The sequence below is a fragment of the Megalobrama amblycephala genome, linkage group LG6 (genome assembly GCF_018812025.1).
Source record: "Megalobrama amblycephala isolate DHTTF-2021 linkage group LG6, ASM1881202v1, whole genome shotgun sequence".
In the NCBI taxonomy this organism is placed as follows: domain Eukaryota; kingdom Metazoa; phylum Chordata; class Actinopteri; order Cypriniformes; family Xenocyprididae; genus Megalobrama; species Megalobrama amblycephala.
The window spans coordinates 35,476,977-35,497,028 of NC_063049.1; the positions used below are offsets into that span (position 1 = coordinate 35,476,977).

The 20,052-nt window shown below is 38.1% G+C and overlaps 1 protein-coding gene across 8 annotated transcripts in view; it reads right to left on the reverse strand.

Annotated features, from left to right (window-relative positions):
• Positions 1-3,522: 3,522 nt before the first annotated feature.
• The window catches only part of bard1 (BRCA1 associated RING domain 1), a 37,166-nt gene continuing 20,636 nt past the window's right edge, over positions 3,523-20,052 (reverse strand). For 5 of the 8 annotated variants that reach the window (XM_048194338.1, XM_048194342.1, XM_048194341.1 and 2 more), the window contains 5 exons: positions 16,647-16,773; positions 16,352-16,484; positions 13,270-13,365; positions 7,370-7,479; positions 3,523-5,432 (listed from right to left, as the gene is read on the reverse strand). In XM_048194338.1, coding sequence (XP_048050295.1) covers positions 5,097-5,432; positions 7,370-7,479; positions 13,270-13,365; positions 16,352-16,484; positions 16,647-16,773 — 802 coding nt within the window. In that variant the 3' untranslated portion in view covers positions 3,523-5,096. Of the gene's footprint in view, positions 5,433-7,369; positions 7,480-12,130; positions 12,740-13,269; positions 13,366-16,351; positions 16,485-16,646; positions 16,774-20,052 lie in introns of those variants that run through there. The other 3 variants (XM_048194337.1, XM_048194343.1, XM_048194344.1) reach the window with 3 other exon arrangements.

A 20,052-nucleotide genomic window follows, 5' to 3' on the forward strand; every position in this document is an offset into this window, starting at 1 on the left:
ATTGTAGGCCTAATCAGGCATGAAAACGGGTCAGGGGTGAAAAAGGTGAGAAGGATATTACCCCTCTAGGGGGGTCTGGGGTCATGCTCCCCCAGAAGAAAAATTTAAATATTCCATACTTTAAAGCATCAATCTGATGCATTTTGAGATGCTTTTTTTGCCAACCTGGGGAGAGCTGGAGAAACTTAACTTCAGCCATGAGTCAAAAATTATTATGGCCTCCTTACTAAGTATTATGAACGGGGATCGAGTGGGAATTTTTATTGGTGTCGATTTTCAGTCTCTTTTTAATGATAGGCTTTACGCATCTGTCAATCATCCCCACTTGCTATTTGGGGGAAGAACCTAGCGCTGTGATTGGTGGGACTCTTCTTTTGCTGTTGCTTGATTTGAGGACTGCGCGTGCACAGAGGCATCACCAGGTGTTTGCGTAGTTTAGAGTGACAAATCGTACCAGTGTACTTTGAAGTCAAAATGCGTATCCACTACGCAAATTGCGTACAGGTTGGCAGGTCTGCTTATTGATAGAACGGTGGACCACTTTACCTTCTGCCTTGTCAGTCCCCTCACCTCAAAATCTACCTCCTCAAATACGGTATAATTTTATAATAATTTTCCACCGGAGCTTTAGCTAGCTGGCTAACGTTGCGTTCTCTTCTGCTGTGTTCATTGATTCAATTCATCAAGCTGTAGCTAACGTTAGCTAAGTCTATGTCAACAGAGCTCCTGGGTAACTTAACTTAGATATTCAATTCAATTCAATTCAAATTTATTTGTATAGCGCTTTTCACGATACATATAATTTCAAAGCAGCTTTACAGAAAATGGATGTCAACATTACAATTTAAAGAATGTAGTTAGCAAATAATATACTTTAGGTAATTAATTACAATCACTGTTAGCAGTTTAACTGAAGGTAGAAGCAAAGAGCTCCTGGAAAATGAATTACATTAACAATAAATTAGGATATAGAGATTGTGCAATGTGAATGTTGATCCAGATGATTGCGTCTTCTGAAGTCCTCGCAGGAGCTGGCGCCGTCTCTTCACAGGTGATGGTTGTCTGAGGTCTTCTTAAGAGGCTGGATCCAAACTGAAGCTGAAGTCCTCTCTAGTCACCTCAGGGCGGGTGTCCCGAGGTAAAACAGAAAAGCAAAAGGAGAATAATTAGCGTAGCTGCTGTTCATAACTTTAAGCAAAGATAGTCATGTGCAGTTGATCTGGTATGAGATGCATTATGTGAATGCTTGGCTAAAGAGATGCGTCTTTAATCTAGATTTAAACTGGGTGAGCGAGTCTGAGCTCCTAACATTATCAGGAAGGCTATTCCAGAGTTTCGGAGCCAAATGTGAAAACGCTCTCCCTCCTTTAGTGGACTTAGCTATCCTAGGTACAACCAGAAGTCCAGAGTTTTGTGACCTTAGAGAGCGTGAAGGATTGTAGGGCGATAGAAGATCGGTTAAGTACACAGGAGCTAAACCATTTAGAGCCTTATAGGTCATTAGCAATACTTTATAATCGATACGGAACTTAATAGGTAACCAGTGTAGAGATGATAAGATTGGTGTTATATGATCATATTTTCTTGACCTGGTAAGAACTCTAGCAGCTGCATTTTGTACTAATTGTAGCTTGTTTATTGAGGAAGCAGGACAACCAGCTAATAATGCATTACAGTAATCTAGTCGAGATGTCATGAAAGCATGAACTAACTTTTCTGCATCAGAAATAGATAACATATTCCGTATTTTAGCAATGTTTCTGAGGTGGAAGAAGGCTGTTTTTGTAACATATGAAATATGATTTTCAAAGGACAAGTTGCTGTCTAATATAACACCCAGATCTTTAACTGTCGAGGATGGAGTAACAGTACATCCTTCTAAGTGCAGATTGTAGTCTGAGAGATTCTGTGTACAGGTTTTTGGTCCAATAAGTAATACTTCAGTCTTATCTGAATTTAATAGAAGAAAATTACTAGTCATCCAATGTTTTACTTCTTTAACACACTCTGTCAGTTTGGATAATTTAGAGATTTCATCTGGTCGTGATGAGATATATAACTGAGTATCATCGGCATAGCAGTGGAAACTAATTCCATGTTTTCTTATAATATTGCCGAGTGGCAGCATGTATATTGAAAATAGCAGAGGGCCTAACACCGATCCTTGCGGCACTCCATAGTTTACTATCGTGATCTTAGATTTTTCCTCGTTTATATAAACAAAATTGTGACGGTCTGATAGGTACGACTTAAACCACCGTAATGCAGATATACCAGAAAATATTAAAATTATTGAAACCATCACTCACCAAATTCAGTCAGGTAAATCGCCGAGGCCAGGCGTGCTTTCAGCTTCTGATGGTGGTCTGCACTGGTGATGCAAGGCCCTTCGCGTTAATATTTCCATGCACTCGCGCTCCCTTCTGGCACGCGCACCTGTTTGCAGTTCACTGAATATGAAATACAGTATCCAGACCGGTGCGGTGACTGACAGCAAGCATTAGATTCATCCGCGCTGACGAGCTGTGCCAATGCATAACGCACGCACAGATATCTAATCTGCACATGACTGCAATTGCAGGTTTCAAACAAGAGATGGTGACAAAGAGGAAAAATCGCGGACTGCAGCTTTAATTTACATTAATGACACAGACAACATCAAGAATATTAGGCTGCTGTCACTTTAAGACGGAATGCACACACGGACTGAATATACTGACACACATCCGGTTTCTTTCTCAACTGTTCGCTAATGACATAACCGAGAGAATACTTGCCGAGACAGGTATTTTGACATAATTTTGTGTGTAGGTGTCCGTTCAAGTGAAAGTAAACGCAAAAAAGGAATCAATTCTATGTTCCAGCGCTGTCTGAAACGCGCCTCTCGCTCTCTCCGTGCGCGCGCTTCGGGTGTGGCACAGATAACAGCTCGCGAGTCCCGATTTTTACCTCTTCTTCCGCTTTTAAAATCGTTTGAATGTCTTAACTGGCGAGACAAAACACGTCCAAATGATAAACTTTCACTCTATGATGGTTAAACTTAGCAGTTAATATGCAAATCACATGCGTGCCGAACTGTTGGGCAGTACGGATCATGGATTAACTGCGATCCGTTGCACCCCTAATAATTAAAGAACACACTTACCATCATGATTGCTATCTTACAAGAGATGGAGAAAAATCCTACTCCAGTATGTAAACGTGTCCCTGTGATCCGGTCCCCAAAAATGTTGGTACTCATAAGCGTTTCCCTCCATGTTTTCTGGTGCGCATCGTTTTGTTTTGTTTTTTTACCACGCATGCGCACCAGTTATGTGCACCTCAATTATAGTTAATTATATATATTATAGTTATAGTCAATTATAGTTAATATTATATATATTTTTTATATTTTCCATTTTCAAATTTTTTAAAATGTTGGAATTTTTGTTAAAGATTTAACAATTTTGCTTCTTGTCACTTTATATTAGTGTTTTTTTTTTTATTCATTTTATTTCAGTTTTGGTTTTAGGTATTTTAGTACATCAAGTTAGTTAAGAAGTTAATGTTTATTTTATTTCAAGTAATGACAATTTTTTTTATGGTGGTTTTAGTTTTATTTGTATAATAACCCTGGTCAGATGATGCCTAAACTAGTCAAAAACAGTTTTTTTTTTACTCCAATACTATAAAGGATGTGCAAGATAAACATTTGAATCAGATGGGAACTAACCTCCAGAAGAAAATATAGGCTTGTACTAGACTAGACGTGAGACATTGCACTCTCTAACTGAAATCCAGTTTAGCATCATTCAATAAATGTAGTGAAGAAAGCTTGTTTGGCAGCAGAACTTTCTAAACATACAAAGAAGATCATTCTTCAGTAGTTCTGAGATTTATAACATCATTTTATCATCAGCCTCTGTTTGGTACTATGAGTCTAGGCAATAATTATAAAGTTAGATCTCCAGTCTTTCCCTTTAATATAAATTCCGGCTAAAAAGATGATCTTGGATGAATAGAAAAGCCAGCATTCATATTAAAGACATCTTCAGATATACTGTAAACCAAAAGAAACAGCCAAAAGATCCAGCATTGTGAAAAACAATGCATAATGAGTAACTTTGCCCTCAGGATTGTATCTGTCTGCACACGTTGCTCTGTAAAAGTGCATTTGAAAGCTCTTAACTCTTAGTAGCGAGATGATAAAGTTTGCAAAGTCAGGTGTTAAGAGTTAAGGGTGCATGTTTCCCTCTACCCACAGGACCCTCAATACCCTCCAATTAATCACCCCACAAAACCCTGTCCACACCACTAATTGCCTCCCTCCACGTCCCTGCAGGACGAGGGCGAAGCAATTTAATGCGGCTCACAGCAATCAATAGCAATTAGGAGCATCCCTGACTAATCCCATTGAAAGCCGTGTCTTGGGAGATGGCCAAAGAGGACCAGAAATCTTTCATTTTTTAACCCTTGCAGAAACAACGAGCAAAGAAAACAAAAACTTGCATGTTTGAAAGCACCAATGTTTGAGAATTAATTGCTCTTTTTCTCTTTGGGTATCTTTTTCCATCTAATCTAAATGCCACCTCATCATCTGTGGAGGCAAAGAAAGCCAGGATCCCATTATCCTGTCCTGGTCTATATGAATACCATTTGTTTTTTTAAACAAAAGCTATCTAAGCAATTAGCACTGAATTTTAAAGTCTGATGAAGATGTAAGTTTTGTCTGGAGGAATATAAAACAAAATCCCACGAGATCTGAATGGTTGGCACACAAGTTGCGAGTCTGCTCAAAATAGGTCATGTATCCTAACAATGGCAAACGTTTTTATAATTTTCTAGCTTTCAGATGGCATAATTTGGCCTAGAACAAAAAAGAACAAGCACAATAGACTCTAAAAAGCATGCAAATACTTTCTCCTAAGACTTGCCATGTGATGAGTGTTCAGGGGATAGTCAGGTCCTTTATTTTGCCTCACATACAAAAAAGCTTGATGAAAACAGCAATTATGATGTCTCTATCTTCAGATACGGATTAAAAAAACTAATTTCTTTTATGCAGAAAAAGGTTTTATTTGATGTCATGAAGTTGAAACACAATAGTACAGCAAGGTCTAGGGCTCCGGCACAGGCAGGAGCTGAAAGGCAGCTATGCAGTCCAGAAGCCACGTGGATGGAGCCGACCACACCTTACCTAACCGGATCCTCTGGGGTTTGTAGGAGCTCTGAGGATCATATAAGATGTACTGGGTGCAGAGAATCTGGTCTGAACCAGGCTGGGCGTGGTAGGCCGCTCCGCTCAGGGTTTGTGTCACGTCACTGTCGGGCTTGGGCTGGCGATTCAGAAGCTGACCTCCTCCTGCTTTTACTAACTGAAGGAGCTCATGTTTAGGCGGCTTGAGGAAGGAGCCCAGCATGTAGAAGAAGCAGCCATCAAAGAGTGGAGGCAGCTAAAGATGTGTGAGAAAAGGAGAACAATTTAGTACATAAAGCATCAATAAATACCTGAGTAGATAATTTATGACATCCTAAAATGGCCTGCATCGTAATTATTGGCATTTTGTTGAGCCTTTGCCATATTGTTAATGGAAGTGACAGGAAATTATTGGAAAAAGATGGAGAAAGCTGACTTGAGGGTAAATTTGAACCCACAATTCCCACATGAGCACCAAACCTCAATGTATCTGAAGTGTGCAAACCGCCAAGTTATAATTCAGACAGAAATATTTGCATTTTTATAGGTGATGAATATGAATACTGGATACCCTTTTTGACCAATACATTTCCAAGACTTTTCCAGTCCTAAGTCCTAGAATTTTTACAACATTGATAGAGAAATTTCTGTAGGACATCTGGGGTTAAAGTGACAGGCTTCTGCTCTAGTATGGTCTGGATAGTTTTGGGACAATGCCAGCTCTGGGGAGCTGTAAGATGCCCGTAAGATGTGGGTCACTGGCACACACTTGTTGAGAGGTCAATGCGCTAGTCTCAGGCCAATACAATCGCACGATAACCAGGACATGCTTGCAATTTCACACAAATAATTTTTTTTTTTTTTTTTTTTTTTTTACAGAAATGAATCATTTTATTCAGCAAGGATGCATTAAATTGATCAAAAGTGGCACGAAAGACTTTTACACCCCCCAAAAAATTTGAAATAAATGTATATTTGAAAAAAAAAAAAAAATTATATTCATCAAAGAATCTTGATATTTGAAAGCTTGATAGCTCCAAATCAGCAATTTAGAATGATTTCTGAAGGATCATGTGACACTGAAGACTGGAGTAATCATGCTGAAAATTCAGCTTTGCCATCACAGGAATAAATTACATACTAAAATATATTCAAATAGAAAACAGTTATTTTAAATTTGAACAATTTCTCAATATAACCTTGGGGAGCACAAGAGATTTCTTTCAAAAACATTAAAATCCCAAACTTTTGGACAGTGGTGTATGTATTTTTGCCAATATTACAGATTCAAAATGCTTTAGTAATACAGCATTTATATATATATATATATATATATATATATATATATATATATATATATATATCAAAGCAGTTTTAAAACTGTTTTTCACTAAATTAACAAAATTAAAAATAATTTTCACTAATATGCACCAATATACCAATTTACAGTAATAAATTATTCCATAATTACCTACATATATTTTTACTAAAATATTCAATACCTTCTGTGATAATTTTCAAGTGATGATGCAAATTAATGATCAAATCAGAGTTTTGAATTTATTCAAACTTGCCCTCTCAAGCACCATTTTTGCTACTGAAGTTTAAGTCAGAAGTGCAACATAATAAATCGCAAGAAATTAGACAAGGAATGTTTCTACAGCTGGCCTAATGTTGCTTAATAACTGTCAAAATAATCATGAATGTACTGTGAAAATATCACCACATCCTACAATGAATCCAAAACCCTGCGTTTTTTCATGTTAAATGACCGCAAAGAGGCTGCTATTAAAGTGCGTCACGAGTCTTCTTAGCAATCAGAGCAGAACTGCAAGCTTGGCTTCTTTGCTGCAATGCATTTGAGCAGTACACCGTGGCCTAGGGAGATCACCAGTGCCCTATATTGTCTTACAATACACAGTCCTTTCAGAAAGTCACAAATGTGTTGCCTCCCTTTGAATTCCCTGTCCTCGAGGAAGTGTGTGACTTTCTAAACAAGGCACAATCCATAGCACAGTCAGTAATAAAAGCCAAGCCAGCCTGAGGAGAGCAGATCAACATGGCAGATTGACAATGAGAGACCATTAAAGAGCAGGACCAGGAGAGGGTTTCACTCAGCCATTATTCCTCCTCTCTGGAGAGAAAAATGTGTCGATAACTGTTAGACCCTCCACATGTCGGCCTGTCACTCACCAGGCTGCCTCTGTTCGCACGGGCACGCAGGGGGCCGTCACCTGCCTCGTACTCGCTCTCCCCGACCCAGCTGCCTGCCTGAAGGCTACAACTCACCCCTGGAAGAAAGACTGAGAGTAAGAGAGCGAGACATAACAAATCAACAAAGCAGCTATACATCAGCATTTTAAAGGGATAGTTGACCAAAAATGAAAATCCTGTCATTATTTACTCACCCTCATGTCATTTCAAACCTGTATGCTATTTTTTTTTTTCCTGTGGAATGTAAAAAGGAAATATTTTCAAGATTTTTCTCACATAAAGATGGCATAAGACTGAAAATATAGTGGCTAATATAGTTATTTTATGGTTATTTTTGGTCTTTTTTGAAGAATGACAGTCGTGGAGTTGCTCCTTTTTTGGCGAGAACATAATGACAGAATTTTCATTTTTCGGGTGAACTATTCTTTTAAGTGTAAAAGAAATCTGCGGTTTCAAGGCAAATATGCACAACAGCAGTGATGCAACCTGCACTTAAATTCTGCAAGTCTTATGCTTTATTTTACAACTTTCACTTGGGAAAAATAACAGAGCAGGACAAGATTTTTAGGGCAGGAAGACGTACTGCTAGAGGGGATCATGGATCTCTCTCTTATTCATTTCTGTCAGGTAAAATTCTTCACAGAACATCTTCAGCACAATATACTACAAGTGATCTCTCTGCTGCACAAGGCTGTCCCAAAAAACAGCTGCTGCTTCACACATATATAAAAATCAAATCCTCCATCACAAGCCTTTTTCGCCCGCTGAACTTGTTTACAACTATTTGATAGCGTTCTGCTCGGTTTGCCCTAGTTGTACGTCTGGCTGAAATGGCTCTTTCGTGACTGAAGAGCTCTAGAGTAGCAGGAAGCTATTGTCTGTTTGTTCCAGTGAGAATGACAGAAAAAGGACAAGGGGAATAAATGGGCACCTTGTAGAGTGTCTAAAAATATTTATGAAGCAGTTTAAGAGGAAAGCAAAGATGCTAGCTCGGTCTCTCATTGGCTTTTCCAACTGCCTTTATATTGAAACAGGGTTATAACAGTGTTTGTGTGTGTGTGTGTGTGTGTGTGTGTGTGTGTGTGTGTGTGTGTGTGTGTGTATATATATATATATATATATATATATATATATATATATATATATGTGTGTGTAAGCAATAAGGTACGAGAGGCTGTACTATATCATGAAGAAGTCGCGATACAGCACTAGCCTCAAGTACCTTATTGCTTTTATAAAACACTTACCACACAATACAAATATTAAAGCCAAAAATATGTATCAATGCAACTTTAATGAAGTAAACTTTCACTAAAAGCCTTCCTTCCGCCGGAAAAAAATAGTCCCTGCCCGTGAACAGCAACAGAAGTTATGTTATTACGCCATTAGATGGCGGGAAAGATTGTCTTTATGAGTCTGTCAGTCAGTAGCGTAGACTTTTACATTGAAAAAACTGAATTGTTGTGAACATGGAACAAGACGCAACTGACAAATGCTTTGACTAGTGCTGTCAGTCACGGGAAAACCCCTTAATTGTTAAAAGGACAAGATAATACATTGGATATTTAAACAGATTTTTTATTATGAACATTAGGACTGACCTGAAGGAAAATGCTAAATCTGTATTATATATATATATTATACAAAAATATACAAATACAAAAATATTTAAAGGCCAGTAAGATTTGAAAATAAAAAACAAAGTAATTAAACAATTATAAGTGAGAGTAAAGACATTTATAATATTACAAAATGTTAAGAATGTTCCTATTTCAAGTAAATGCTGTTCTTTTGTACTTTCTGTACATTTTATTCATCAAAGAGAACAACCATCAGTGACCAGTTCTCCACACCACAAACTGACAAACATATCACACACACTCTCACCTCCTTCTCTGTGCTCTTCCTTTCCAATCATCCTACTTCCTGTCCTCTTGATCCTATCCCCACTCATCTCCTTCAAGCCATTTCTTCTTCAGTTGTACCTGCACTCGCTCACTCACTCACTCATCAAAACCTCTCTTCACACTGGTACCTTTCCCACATCATTTAAGGAGACTCGGACAACCCCACTGCTTCAGAAACCCACTCTAAATCCAGCACATTTAGAATCCAGCACAACTACAGACCGGTATCCCTTCTTCCATTCATCGCTAAGACAGTTGAGCAAGTCGTGTTCAACCAAGTCACTACCTTTCTCACCCAGAACAACCTCCTGGACAACAACCAGTCTGGCTTCAAAAGCGGCCACTCAACCGAGACCGAGGGTTATTGAAGCTCTGAGACTGCCAAGAGCAGCTTCCAAATCATCAGTACTCATCTTTCTGGATCTGTCTGCTGCTTTTGACACGGTTAACCACCGGATCCTCCTGTTGACCCTCATTACAATGGGCATCTCAGGAACCGCACTCCAGTCTTGCCTCTCAGGTAGGTCCTTCAGAGTGTGTTGGAGGGGTGAGGTGTCCAAGCCGCAACATCTAGCTATTGGGGTGCCTCAAGGCTCAGTGCTTGGACCACTTCTCTTCTCCATCTACATGAAATTACTAGGATCTGTCATTCAGAAATATGGCTTTTCCTATCACTGGTACGCTGATGTCACAACTCTACCTCTCATTTCAGCCAGATGATTTGATGGTAGCTGCTCACATATCAGCCTGGCTGACAGACATTTCGGACTGGATTAAGGACCACCAACTTCAACTCAACCTTGCAAAGACAGAACTGCTTGTAAACTCGGCCAAACCCAACACTTCTTCACAGCTTCTCCATTCAGCTAGGTTCATCATCCATAACTCCTTCCAGGACAGCTAGGAACCTCTGAGTTGTAGAATGATTTATAGAATGTTATTATTAACATAAAATAAGCATGACCTTAAGTTTGCTTTTCATCCTTTTTAATTTTACTTCAATAAAATTAAAATACTGTTTATTAAATATTTGCATACTATTATTAGTACACAATATTACTAATATAGTATAAAATAAATACAATACCAAGTGCAAATGGGCCAGGAATGAAAATCAAATTGGAGTGGTAACCAACCATTTTTGCCCACATCCCACTAGTCTCTTATCGTAATGGAAAAAAACCCACTTTAGATTCAAATTTTGCATACCGTTGTGGCAGTGTGCCGCTGAGCCATTAGCAGGATTAGTATTCCTGCATCCAAAGTGTCACTGTGTATCGCTATCTCTATATCCAGCCGAGCCCATGGTATCAGAACACCGACACCACCTATAGGAGCGAGTGCAGGCACATGCAGAATCCTCCATAGTAATCATGAGCTGTAATTGCACTTCCTCTGCCTCTTTAATTACAGTGTTCATTTCCCGGGACCCTGTGAGGGCGGAGGCGGTGAGAATGCTACATCCCGGGGTTAATCCGACTCTCTCTCTGGACGATAGGGCCAGGTTGTTAGCCGAGCACCAAAGAGCCATTAGCATATTAGCTAATTAGATTCACGATGATGGGAGACATCGAAGCTCAGCATGCGTGTGTGCGGTGGGTGGCTGTGGATCATGGCGCTGGCAGCTCACACACTCATGGGCACTGAACCGTGATACACTGAGCCATGGAGACCCATACAGAAAAGCTGAGGCACAGCATCAAGAGCTCATACACTGTGGCACAGACAAGAGGGCTAAACTGAATGATGTATACTTACTCACTCACTCATTCTTTATGCCTGCACAAAAATCGTATTGCGATGTGATATGAATGGCGATATAATAAAAACGCAACATCTCATGTTACTGCTGCTAAGGTGTGAAGGGTAAAAGAACAAACAGTCTCCGATTTGAAGGGGCTATACAGTATGTAGAATTCAGAAACCCTTGTTAATGGCAACACCGGTGGCCTCTTTGCATTCACATCATACCTGAAGTGAAAAGTGGATTTTTCCATTCTTATTCTAAATCTTATTCTTATGATATTTGATAGTGATATAATAAGTAATATTAAAGGTGCCCTAGAATCAAAAATTGAATTTACCTTGGCATAGTTGAATAACAAGAGTTCAGTACATGGAAAAGACATACATTGAGTTTCAAACTCCATTGCTTCTTCCTTCTTATGTAAATCTCATTTGTTTAAAAGACCTTTGAAGAACAGGTGAATCTCAACATAACACCGACTGTTACGTAACAGTCGGGATCATTAATATGTACGCCCCCAATATTTGCATATGCCAGCCCATGTTCAAGGCATTACACAAGGGCAGCCAGTATTAACGTCTGGATCTGTGCACAGGTGAATCATCAGACTAGGTAAGCAAGCAAGAACAATAGCGAAAAATTGCAGATGGAGCAATAATAACTGACATGATCCATGATTACATGATATTTTTAGTGATATTTGTAAATTGTCTTTCTAAACGTTTCGTTAGCATGTTGCTAATGTACTGTTTAATGTGGTTAAAGTTACCATCGTTTCTTACTGTATTCACGGAGACAAGAGCCGTCGCTATTTTCATTTTTAAACACTTGCAGTCTGTATAATTCATAAACACAACTTCATTGTTTATAAATCTCTCCAACAGTGTGTAATGTTAGCTTTAGCCACGGAGCACCATCAAACTCATTCAGAATCAAATGTAAACAGGGAGCGCGCGATTTAAAGGGGCTGCAGCCTGAATCGGTGCATAGTTAATGATGCCCCAAAATAGGCGGTTAAAAAAATTAATTAAAAAAAATCTATGGGGTATTTTGAGCTGAAACTTCACAGACACATTCAGGGGACACCTTAGACTTACATTACATCTTGTGAAAGAACGTTCTAGGGCACTATTCAATATTATTATTAGGATATTACATTGAGCATATATGCTGTATAAACTCAAGGAAGGCTTTAGAGTTTTAGTTTGTAGTTGACAACAGTTTCTACATAAGTAACGTATTGAATCATGGCCTTTTTCTGTGACCCTGTGTTACCTTATTAGATTTGTATAATAACTAGAGCTGGTTAGAATGCTTTTAATTACGTGACTGTGAAAATATAGTGAATCTGGAGCACTTGAAACACACTATAGATTTAAATCAAGATACATCAAGCATTTCCAATATCCAGCGAGTAACATTTCTACTGCTTTTTTATTTTTTTATTTTTTTCAAATCTATAGGGAAAACTGATAGATAATGCAGTAAATCTGCCATCAAAAGGTGTTGTCTGCCATGGGCTGGATATTAAAGATGGATAGTAAATATGTTCACAATAACCAAAATCAAAAAAATAGATAGCTTGGAGAACAACACCTCACCAGCAATGATCCCTCTAGGCTGCATGTGAGAACGGCAGTGCATTTCTGATGTTGCTCCCACATAGGGCAAAATGAATTTAGCACAGAAGGCAGACTTCAAAAAAAAAAGAAAAAAAAGCATGGGATTTCGTGAATCGGAGCTCAATTAATGGGTACGGCTTCATTCAGAGTCTATTGATTTTCACTACTGAACTGAAATTGTGAGAAATCTTACATATCTTACAATATTCATCGCTGATTAATTCACAAGAAAAGGCATACATGCTAAGTTTATAGCTGCATCAAATGGAATAGAAAACCATTTTCAAACATACGGAAACTGTGCAAATATTATTATGAATATTTTACTAGGTTAGTTATTTCTATTGGTTTTCCAATAGAAATAGGCATTGCTTATCAAGAACAATACAGAGTAAATACCGCTCACCAGAATGCATGTTTCCAAATCTGTACGTTAGCAGAAGCACGTAAACCTATTACTTTGGGGACTATATTAAAAGTTCTATCATTCAGAAAACCTAGTGTTCAGAAAGAGACATTTGAATAGTACTAATATTCATGCAAACTTCTCTAACTAAAACATTTGTACCAAGCTAAAGCTTTGACTCATTACTTTGCACTTACAGCTGAAACGGAGCATCCAGCAGCAGTTGAGGATGCCCTGCAGTGTGGTCAGGGTAGGGGGCATGATGGGAACATCTGGTACAACCACATGTGTGACTGCAGAGACATTTAATCAAAGAGGGAAGCAGTTAATCACAAAAAATAAACAAATAAATGACAATTAATATAGTAATATATATTACATCAGATTCATGGTTACTCTCAGTACTATCTAGTATATATTAGATAATTATAGAATTAATTAATATTTTCAAAAAGCTTTTATTTTTATAGTTTTAGTTTCAGCAATTTAGTTTTATCATTTTTATGAGTTTTTATTTCTATATCTCTTTAGTTACACAAAAAATTGTTGTTTCATCTTTAAGGCTGCATTTACACTGCAAGGTTTTGATTCCCAATTCCAATCTGTGGACTATATCTGTTTTTTTGATGACCAGCTTACATCATCTTTTAAAAGTGATCACTTTTTGAGTCACTTAGCGAAACAACCCAAGGTAGACATACTGACCCGGAAAAAGTTTAGCGCAGAGACTAGACAAGAATGAATCTTTTTAGTGTGCATGTGTCGAGCACCTGTGCTCGCGCACGCTATCAAATGTGTGAGACTGTGTGCGTATGTTAAAAACAAAATAACTTTATTTTTAGATCATTTTAATACATGTTTTGCGATAGAAATGTTAAAAGGCCAACAGTAACATCGAGTGAAGCAAATGTAATTCCTAAGTGTGACGAGACACTTTTACATTAAATTCGGCATACAAATAAAAGTAGACTACATGTGTGCATATTTTAATGCAAATATTATTTGCAAATACTTAAAAAATGATTATTTCCCAACTAGAATTAGACCTAGAATTTACTAGAAATTCTAGGATTTAATAGTCCTTTTGGCCTCCGAACTTGAGTACCCCTGCCCTAAAGGAACATGGTGATGGAAAAAGAAAAATGTGATGGGAGGAAAAAAATGTCAACGCTTTTGCGTTCTCTGAGAAAGTTTGCATTTGTTTGCAAAATTGCAAGCAGTTCTTTGCAAGCAAACGCAAAGTTTCTCGGGGGAACGCAAAAGCATTGACATATTTTTTTCTCCCATCTCATATTTTTTTCCATAATATATGTCCCTTCAGGGTCTCTATAAATATTTATATTTTGAGTTTTTTTTTTAATTACCACAAACCATTTTTAATATAGTTTGTTTGTTATAGTTTTAATATAATTAATGAACAAAACTGTTCACAAAGCTACTATATAGATATAGAGGCACCTAAAATAGAAGTAGTATGCAACGCTTCACTAAGCCCTAGAGATCATTTTAATTCTAGAAAACGCAAAGCTCTCCTCTTTGTTGTGTGACAAACGCACAGCCTACATTCTTTGAGAAAATTGCTTTTTGCCCTTGTTCAGCTATGTGCAGTGTATGAGAAACTGCTTCAATTACTTTAATTTTACTCTGTTTCAACTTTGATTGCTTAGAAGATGAGACACTGCACATTGTTTGTCTGTTAGTGTGATTTCTGGAAGAGTCGAAAGACTCTGCGAGAGCTACATTTGTCACTGAAAGTGCTGGTTTCATAATGTATGATTTCATAATATCTCTCTTATGCTCCAGCTGGATGCCTAGTAATGCTCTTCTATGTGATAGAAGAAAGGCAAAAAAAGAAGAGACACTTCATTTCACTGCTCTGAAAATGTTTCATTGTTGTCGTCTCCAAGTGCTGAGCCGTCCACATGGTGTTGGGATAGTTCTGTCCTCAGTGCACACAAAAAAACTTTAAGACCTGACATGCAATTAAAATTTAACAACATTTATTCTGATTACATGCCACATACTGTATTTTATGATAATATGCATTAGATGATTATATGAAGGAAAATTAGCAAGTCAAAAAATCTGCTTGGATGATTTGTTTAGCACATAACTATACTAGAGCTAATATAAACACTCATACGCTTATGTATATGTAAATAAGCTTATGCTGCCACTAGGTTAACTTGATTGCTCCATTGTTTTAAAACCGATATTAGACTGCCCTGCGTGTCTAATACAACTTCACAAAATGTATTAAAAGTCATTTTACAATGGCTTTTAATGTAGTTCTTCCAATCAGAATTTAGAGTCAAAATTGTAATTTTACTGTTTTGGAGTATTTTGTTTGCAACTGATATTAAATAATATGAAGCGGTTTTTGAACTGTCTTCATTTGCTATTTTGTTTTCATTAGTAAAGAATTTAATTCACTTGTTTATCATGTATATTAAAGGTCCCATGACATGCTACTTTTTGGATGCTTTTATATAGGCCTAAGTGGTCCCTAGTACTGTATCTGAAGTCTCTTTCCCGAAATTCAGCCTTGGTGCAGAATTTCAGCCTACTGTGAGCCAGTCCCACAATGAGCTTTCCTCAGGACGTGCCGTTTCTGGGTCTGTAGCTTTAAATGCTAATGAGGAGGAGAGAGGCGGGGCAAGGTGGAGGGTGGGTGTGGCCTTAACCAGCTTGCAGCTACAGTACCATGCGCTAATGTTGACAGTGGATGTATCGCAATAATTTTTTCATGTACACTAGTACACTACTGTTCAAAAGTTTGGGGTATACGATTTTTTTATGAAAGAAACAAATACTTGTATTCAGCAAGGATGCAATTAATTGTTTAAAAAAAGTGACAGTAAATACATTTTTAAGGTTACAAAAGATTTCTATTTCAAATAAATCCTGTTCTCTTGAACTTTATTTTTATCACGGTTTCCACAAAAATATTAAGCAGAACAACTGTTTTCCACATTATTATCAATGTTATAAGAAATGCTTCTTGAGCAGCCAATCAGCATTTTAGAATGATTTCTGAAGGAACATGTGACACTGAAGACTGGAGTAATGATGCTGAAAATTCAGCTTTTCCATTACAAAAATAAATTACATTTTAAAATATATAGAAAACAGTAATATTGTGAAATATTATTACAATTTAAATAACTGTTTTGACATTTTTTGATCAAATAATTGCAGCCATGGTGAACATAAAGACCATTTAAAAAACCGTATCAAACCGCCCACTCATTCCTTTACACAAAAACTCAGGAGATATACCTGCACTTGAAAAGGACTTCACTTCTTTTCCTCCAAAGAGTTGAGCTGCTTTGACGAGCTGCTTCTGCTGAGTCTGCGTCAGCTGACTGCCAATCAAAACCACTGGACTCGTCTCCCGCACGCAGCCTACAGCCTGCAAGAATACAAATAAACTATACCGCATACTTCATTTGCATTTATGCAGTTCTTTTATTCTTGACAGACGCTGTCACAAAGAAACATACAAGATGAAGTACAAAATACCAGCAATTTTGGTCTGTGTCTATTTGTTTATGAGACAGTTCGGGTCGTGTACCTTACTGAGGCTGGCGGGGGGCCTCAGGGTGGTTGTTAAAGGATGCGGTGCCTCTGGGGCCATTCTTAGGACCTCTTGCATTTCTGGAGTCAGTGCATAATCCACCGGCCGCAGGCCAAGCATATTCCTGCGAAACACAGACATATGTATGGTTTATGCAAAGTACTCTTTATTGAAAACAAAAACATTTTCAAGGACATACTTGACATACTGTTTATCCTTCTAGATGTTTTCTGTTAAGCCTGGTAATGCATCGTACACAAAGAAAAGTTGGTGCTTCAACCAACTTGAAATAAATAAACCTCACAAAATGGTGCACTTTGTAGATTTGTTTTGTGAACTTCAAAGCCATGTCATTTTGTGGCTTAAAAAGGAGCTCACCAGCTCCCCACTTTGTGCTATTTTACCAAAAGTTAATGCAACTGGTCTAGTCTCGACCAATCATAGAGGACAGGGGGGGTTGTGGCAGAAGGAAAAAAAAAAGGCTGATACAAATGTGAATGTAATATTGTTTAATTGGCTTTAAAAATCCAGAGACAGTACTCTTGTATTTATAAAAGTGTCTATAAAGCAAGTAAACAAAATCTTTATTTTTTCTTCAATAAGAATTTTAGAATTGCTATGAGTCTCTCAAGTACTTAAAGCAAGATGATTTTCCTGCGCACTGCTGTAGCTGGCAAACTTCCTTGTATTTGTTTAATATAATAAATGCATAAAAAAGCATTCTGTTGAAATAAATGGGATTTTGCAAGCTACAGCAGTTTATGGGTTTTTATTTTCCCTTTCAGAATAGTTATCCATGTCCTGCGTACCTGTTGCAACCATCAAGGTGTGTTAATATAAAGTATAATTTTAGTAAAAATAAAAGTTTTGAAAGAAAAATAATACTTTTATTCAGCAATGATGCATTAAGTTGATTAAAAGTGACAGTAAAGATGTTCATAATGTTACAAAAGATTTGTGCTACAAATAGGTGCAGTTCTTTTGAACTTTCCAATCATCAAAGAATCTTGAAAAAAAATACAGACACAGACACAGAATTGTTGACATTTTTGCAGATTTATTAAAAAAGAAAAACTGAAATATCACATATTCAGACCCTTTGCTCAGTATTTAGTAGAAGCACCCTTTTGATCTAATACAGCCATGAGTCTTTTTGGGAAAGTTTTTCACACCTGGATTTGGGGATCCTCTGCCATTCCTCCTTGCAGATCCTCTCCAGTTCTGTCAGGTTGGATGGTAAACGTTGGTGGACAGCCATTTTTAGGTCTCTCCAGAGATGCTCAATTGGGTTTAAGTCAGGGCTCTGGCTGGGCCATTCAAGAACAGTCACGGAGTTGTTGTGAAGCCACTCCTTCGTTATTTTAGCTGTGTGCTTAGGGTCATTGTCTTGTTGGAAGGTAAACCTTCGGCCCAGTCTGAGGTCCTGAGCACTCTGGAGAAGGTTTTCGTCCAGGATATCCCTGTACTTGGCCGCATTCATCTTTCCCTCGATTGCAACCAGTCGTCCTGTCCCTGCAGCTGAAAAACACCCCCACAGCATGATGCTGCCACCACCATGCTTCACTTTTGGGACTGTATTGGACAGGTGATGAGCAGTGCCTGGTTTTCTCCACACATACCGCTTAGAATTAAGGCCAAAAAGTTCTATCTTGGTCTCATCAGACCAGAGAATCTTATTTCTCACCATCTTGAGTCCTTCAGGTGGGCTTTCATGTGTCTTGCACTGAGGAGAGGCTTCCGTCTGGGCACTCTGCCATAAAGCCCCGACTGGTGGAGGGCTGCAGTGATGGTTGACTTTCTACAACTTTCTCCCATCTCCCGACTGCATCTCTGGAGCTCAGCCACAGTGATCTTTGGGTTCTTCTTTACCTCTCTCACCAAGGCTCTTCTCCCCCGATAGCTCAGTTTGGCCGGACGGCCAGCTCTAGGAAGTTCTGGTCGTCCCAAACATCTTCCATTTAAGGATTATGGAGGCCACTGTGCTCTTAGGAACCTTAAGTGCAGCAGAAATTTTTTTGTAACCTTGGCCAGATCTGTGCCTTGCCACAATTCTGTCTCTGAGTTCTTCAGGCAGTTCCTTTGACCTCATGATTCTCATTTGCTCTGACATGCACTGTGAGCTTTAAGGTCTTATATAGACAGGTGTGTGGCTTTCCTAATCAAGTCCAATCAGTATAATCAAACATAGCTGGACTCAAATGAAGGTGTAGAACCATCTCAAGGATGATCAGAAGAAATGGACAGCACCTGAGTTAAATATATGAGTGTCACAGCAAAGGGTCTGAATACTTAGGACCATGTGATATTTCAGTTTTTCTTTTTTAATAAATCTGCAAAAATGTCAACAATTCTGTGTTTTTCTGTCAATATGGGGTGCTGTGTGTACATTAATGAGGAAAAAAATGAACTTAAATGATTTTAGCAAATGGCTGCAATATAACAAAGAGTGAAAAATTTAAGGGGGTCTGAATACATTCCGTACCCACTGTAGTTAATAATGAAAAAAAAAATGCTTCTTGAGCATCAAATCAGTATATTAGAATGATTTCTAAAGGAGTTAAGATCTAGTGACACTGAAAACTGAAGTAATGGCTGCTGAAAATTACTATATTAAAATAGAAAACAGTAATTTAAAATTGGAATAATATTTGATAATGTTACTATTTTTTTGACCAAATAAATGCAACCCTGGTGAACATAAGAGGCTTCTTTCAAAAACATTAAAAATATATTTTATTTACTATAATTATGCCAATGCATAATTATGCAGTTTAAGTTTGTCCCAAATGTGTATGCTTTTATAACCGAGATAGTCTTGCTGACTAGTGCCCCATAGGTCTGCACTACTTTATGCAAAAGCATAGGACATTTGAGGGTGGCATTATGGACAGGGTTTCAAAATACTCAAGCGTTTGCAGATTACGACCTTGTTTAAAAAGTGTAACTCACTTAGTATGCAAAACCATAAGATGAGCGAGAGGTTAAGGCCTAGGACAAACCTGAAACGGATCTGTTTGGAAAGCAATATGTGACAGCCCCTTGTCGGATCATTTGTCCCTGTTGGCTGGTAGGGGAAGAGAGGTGGAAATGAAAGAAAGTCGAGAGGGATGTATGTTGAGATTAAGCTTTAGCACAGATAACACCTGGGGGGCAATTAAGAGGTCCACTGGTCCATAAAATTTCATTTGGATTCATGAGCCACCCCAAACCCCCAAACCCTCTTCACACTCCCATAGGATGTAAATGATTTTGTTTAGGTCGGTGCACAGCTTCTAATCTCAAAAAGTGAAAATCCAATAATGCCAAAGTGTCTCATATGCAGACGCCACATACATGTGTGTGTGTGTGTGTTACCCATACTGATAAAGGGGAGGTGTGTATTCATCACCTCCAGCAAAATAAG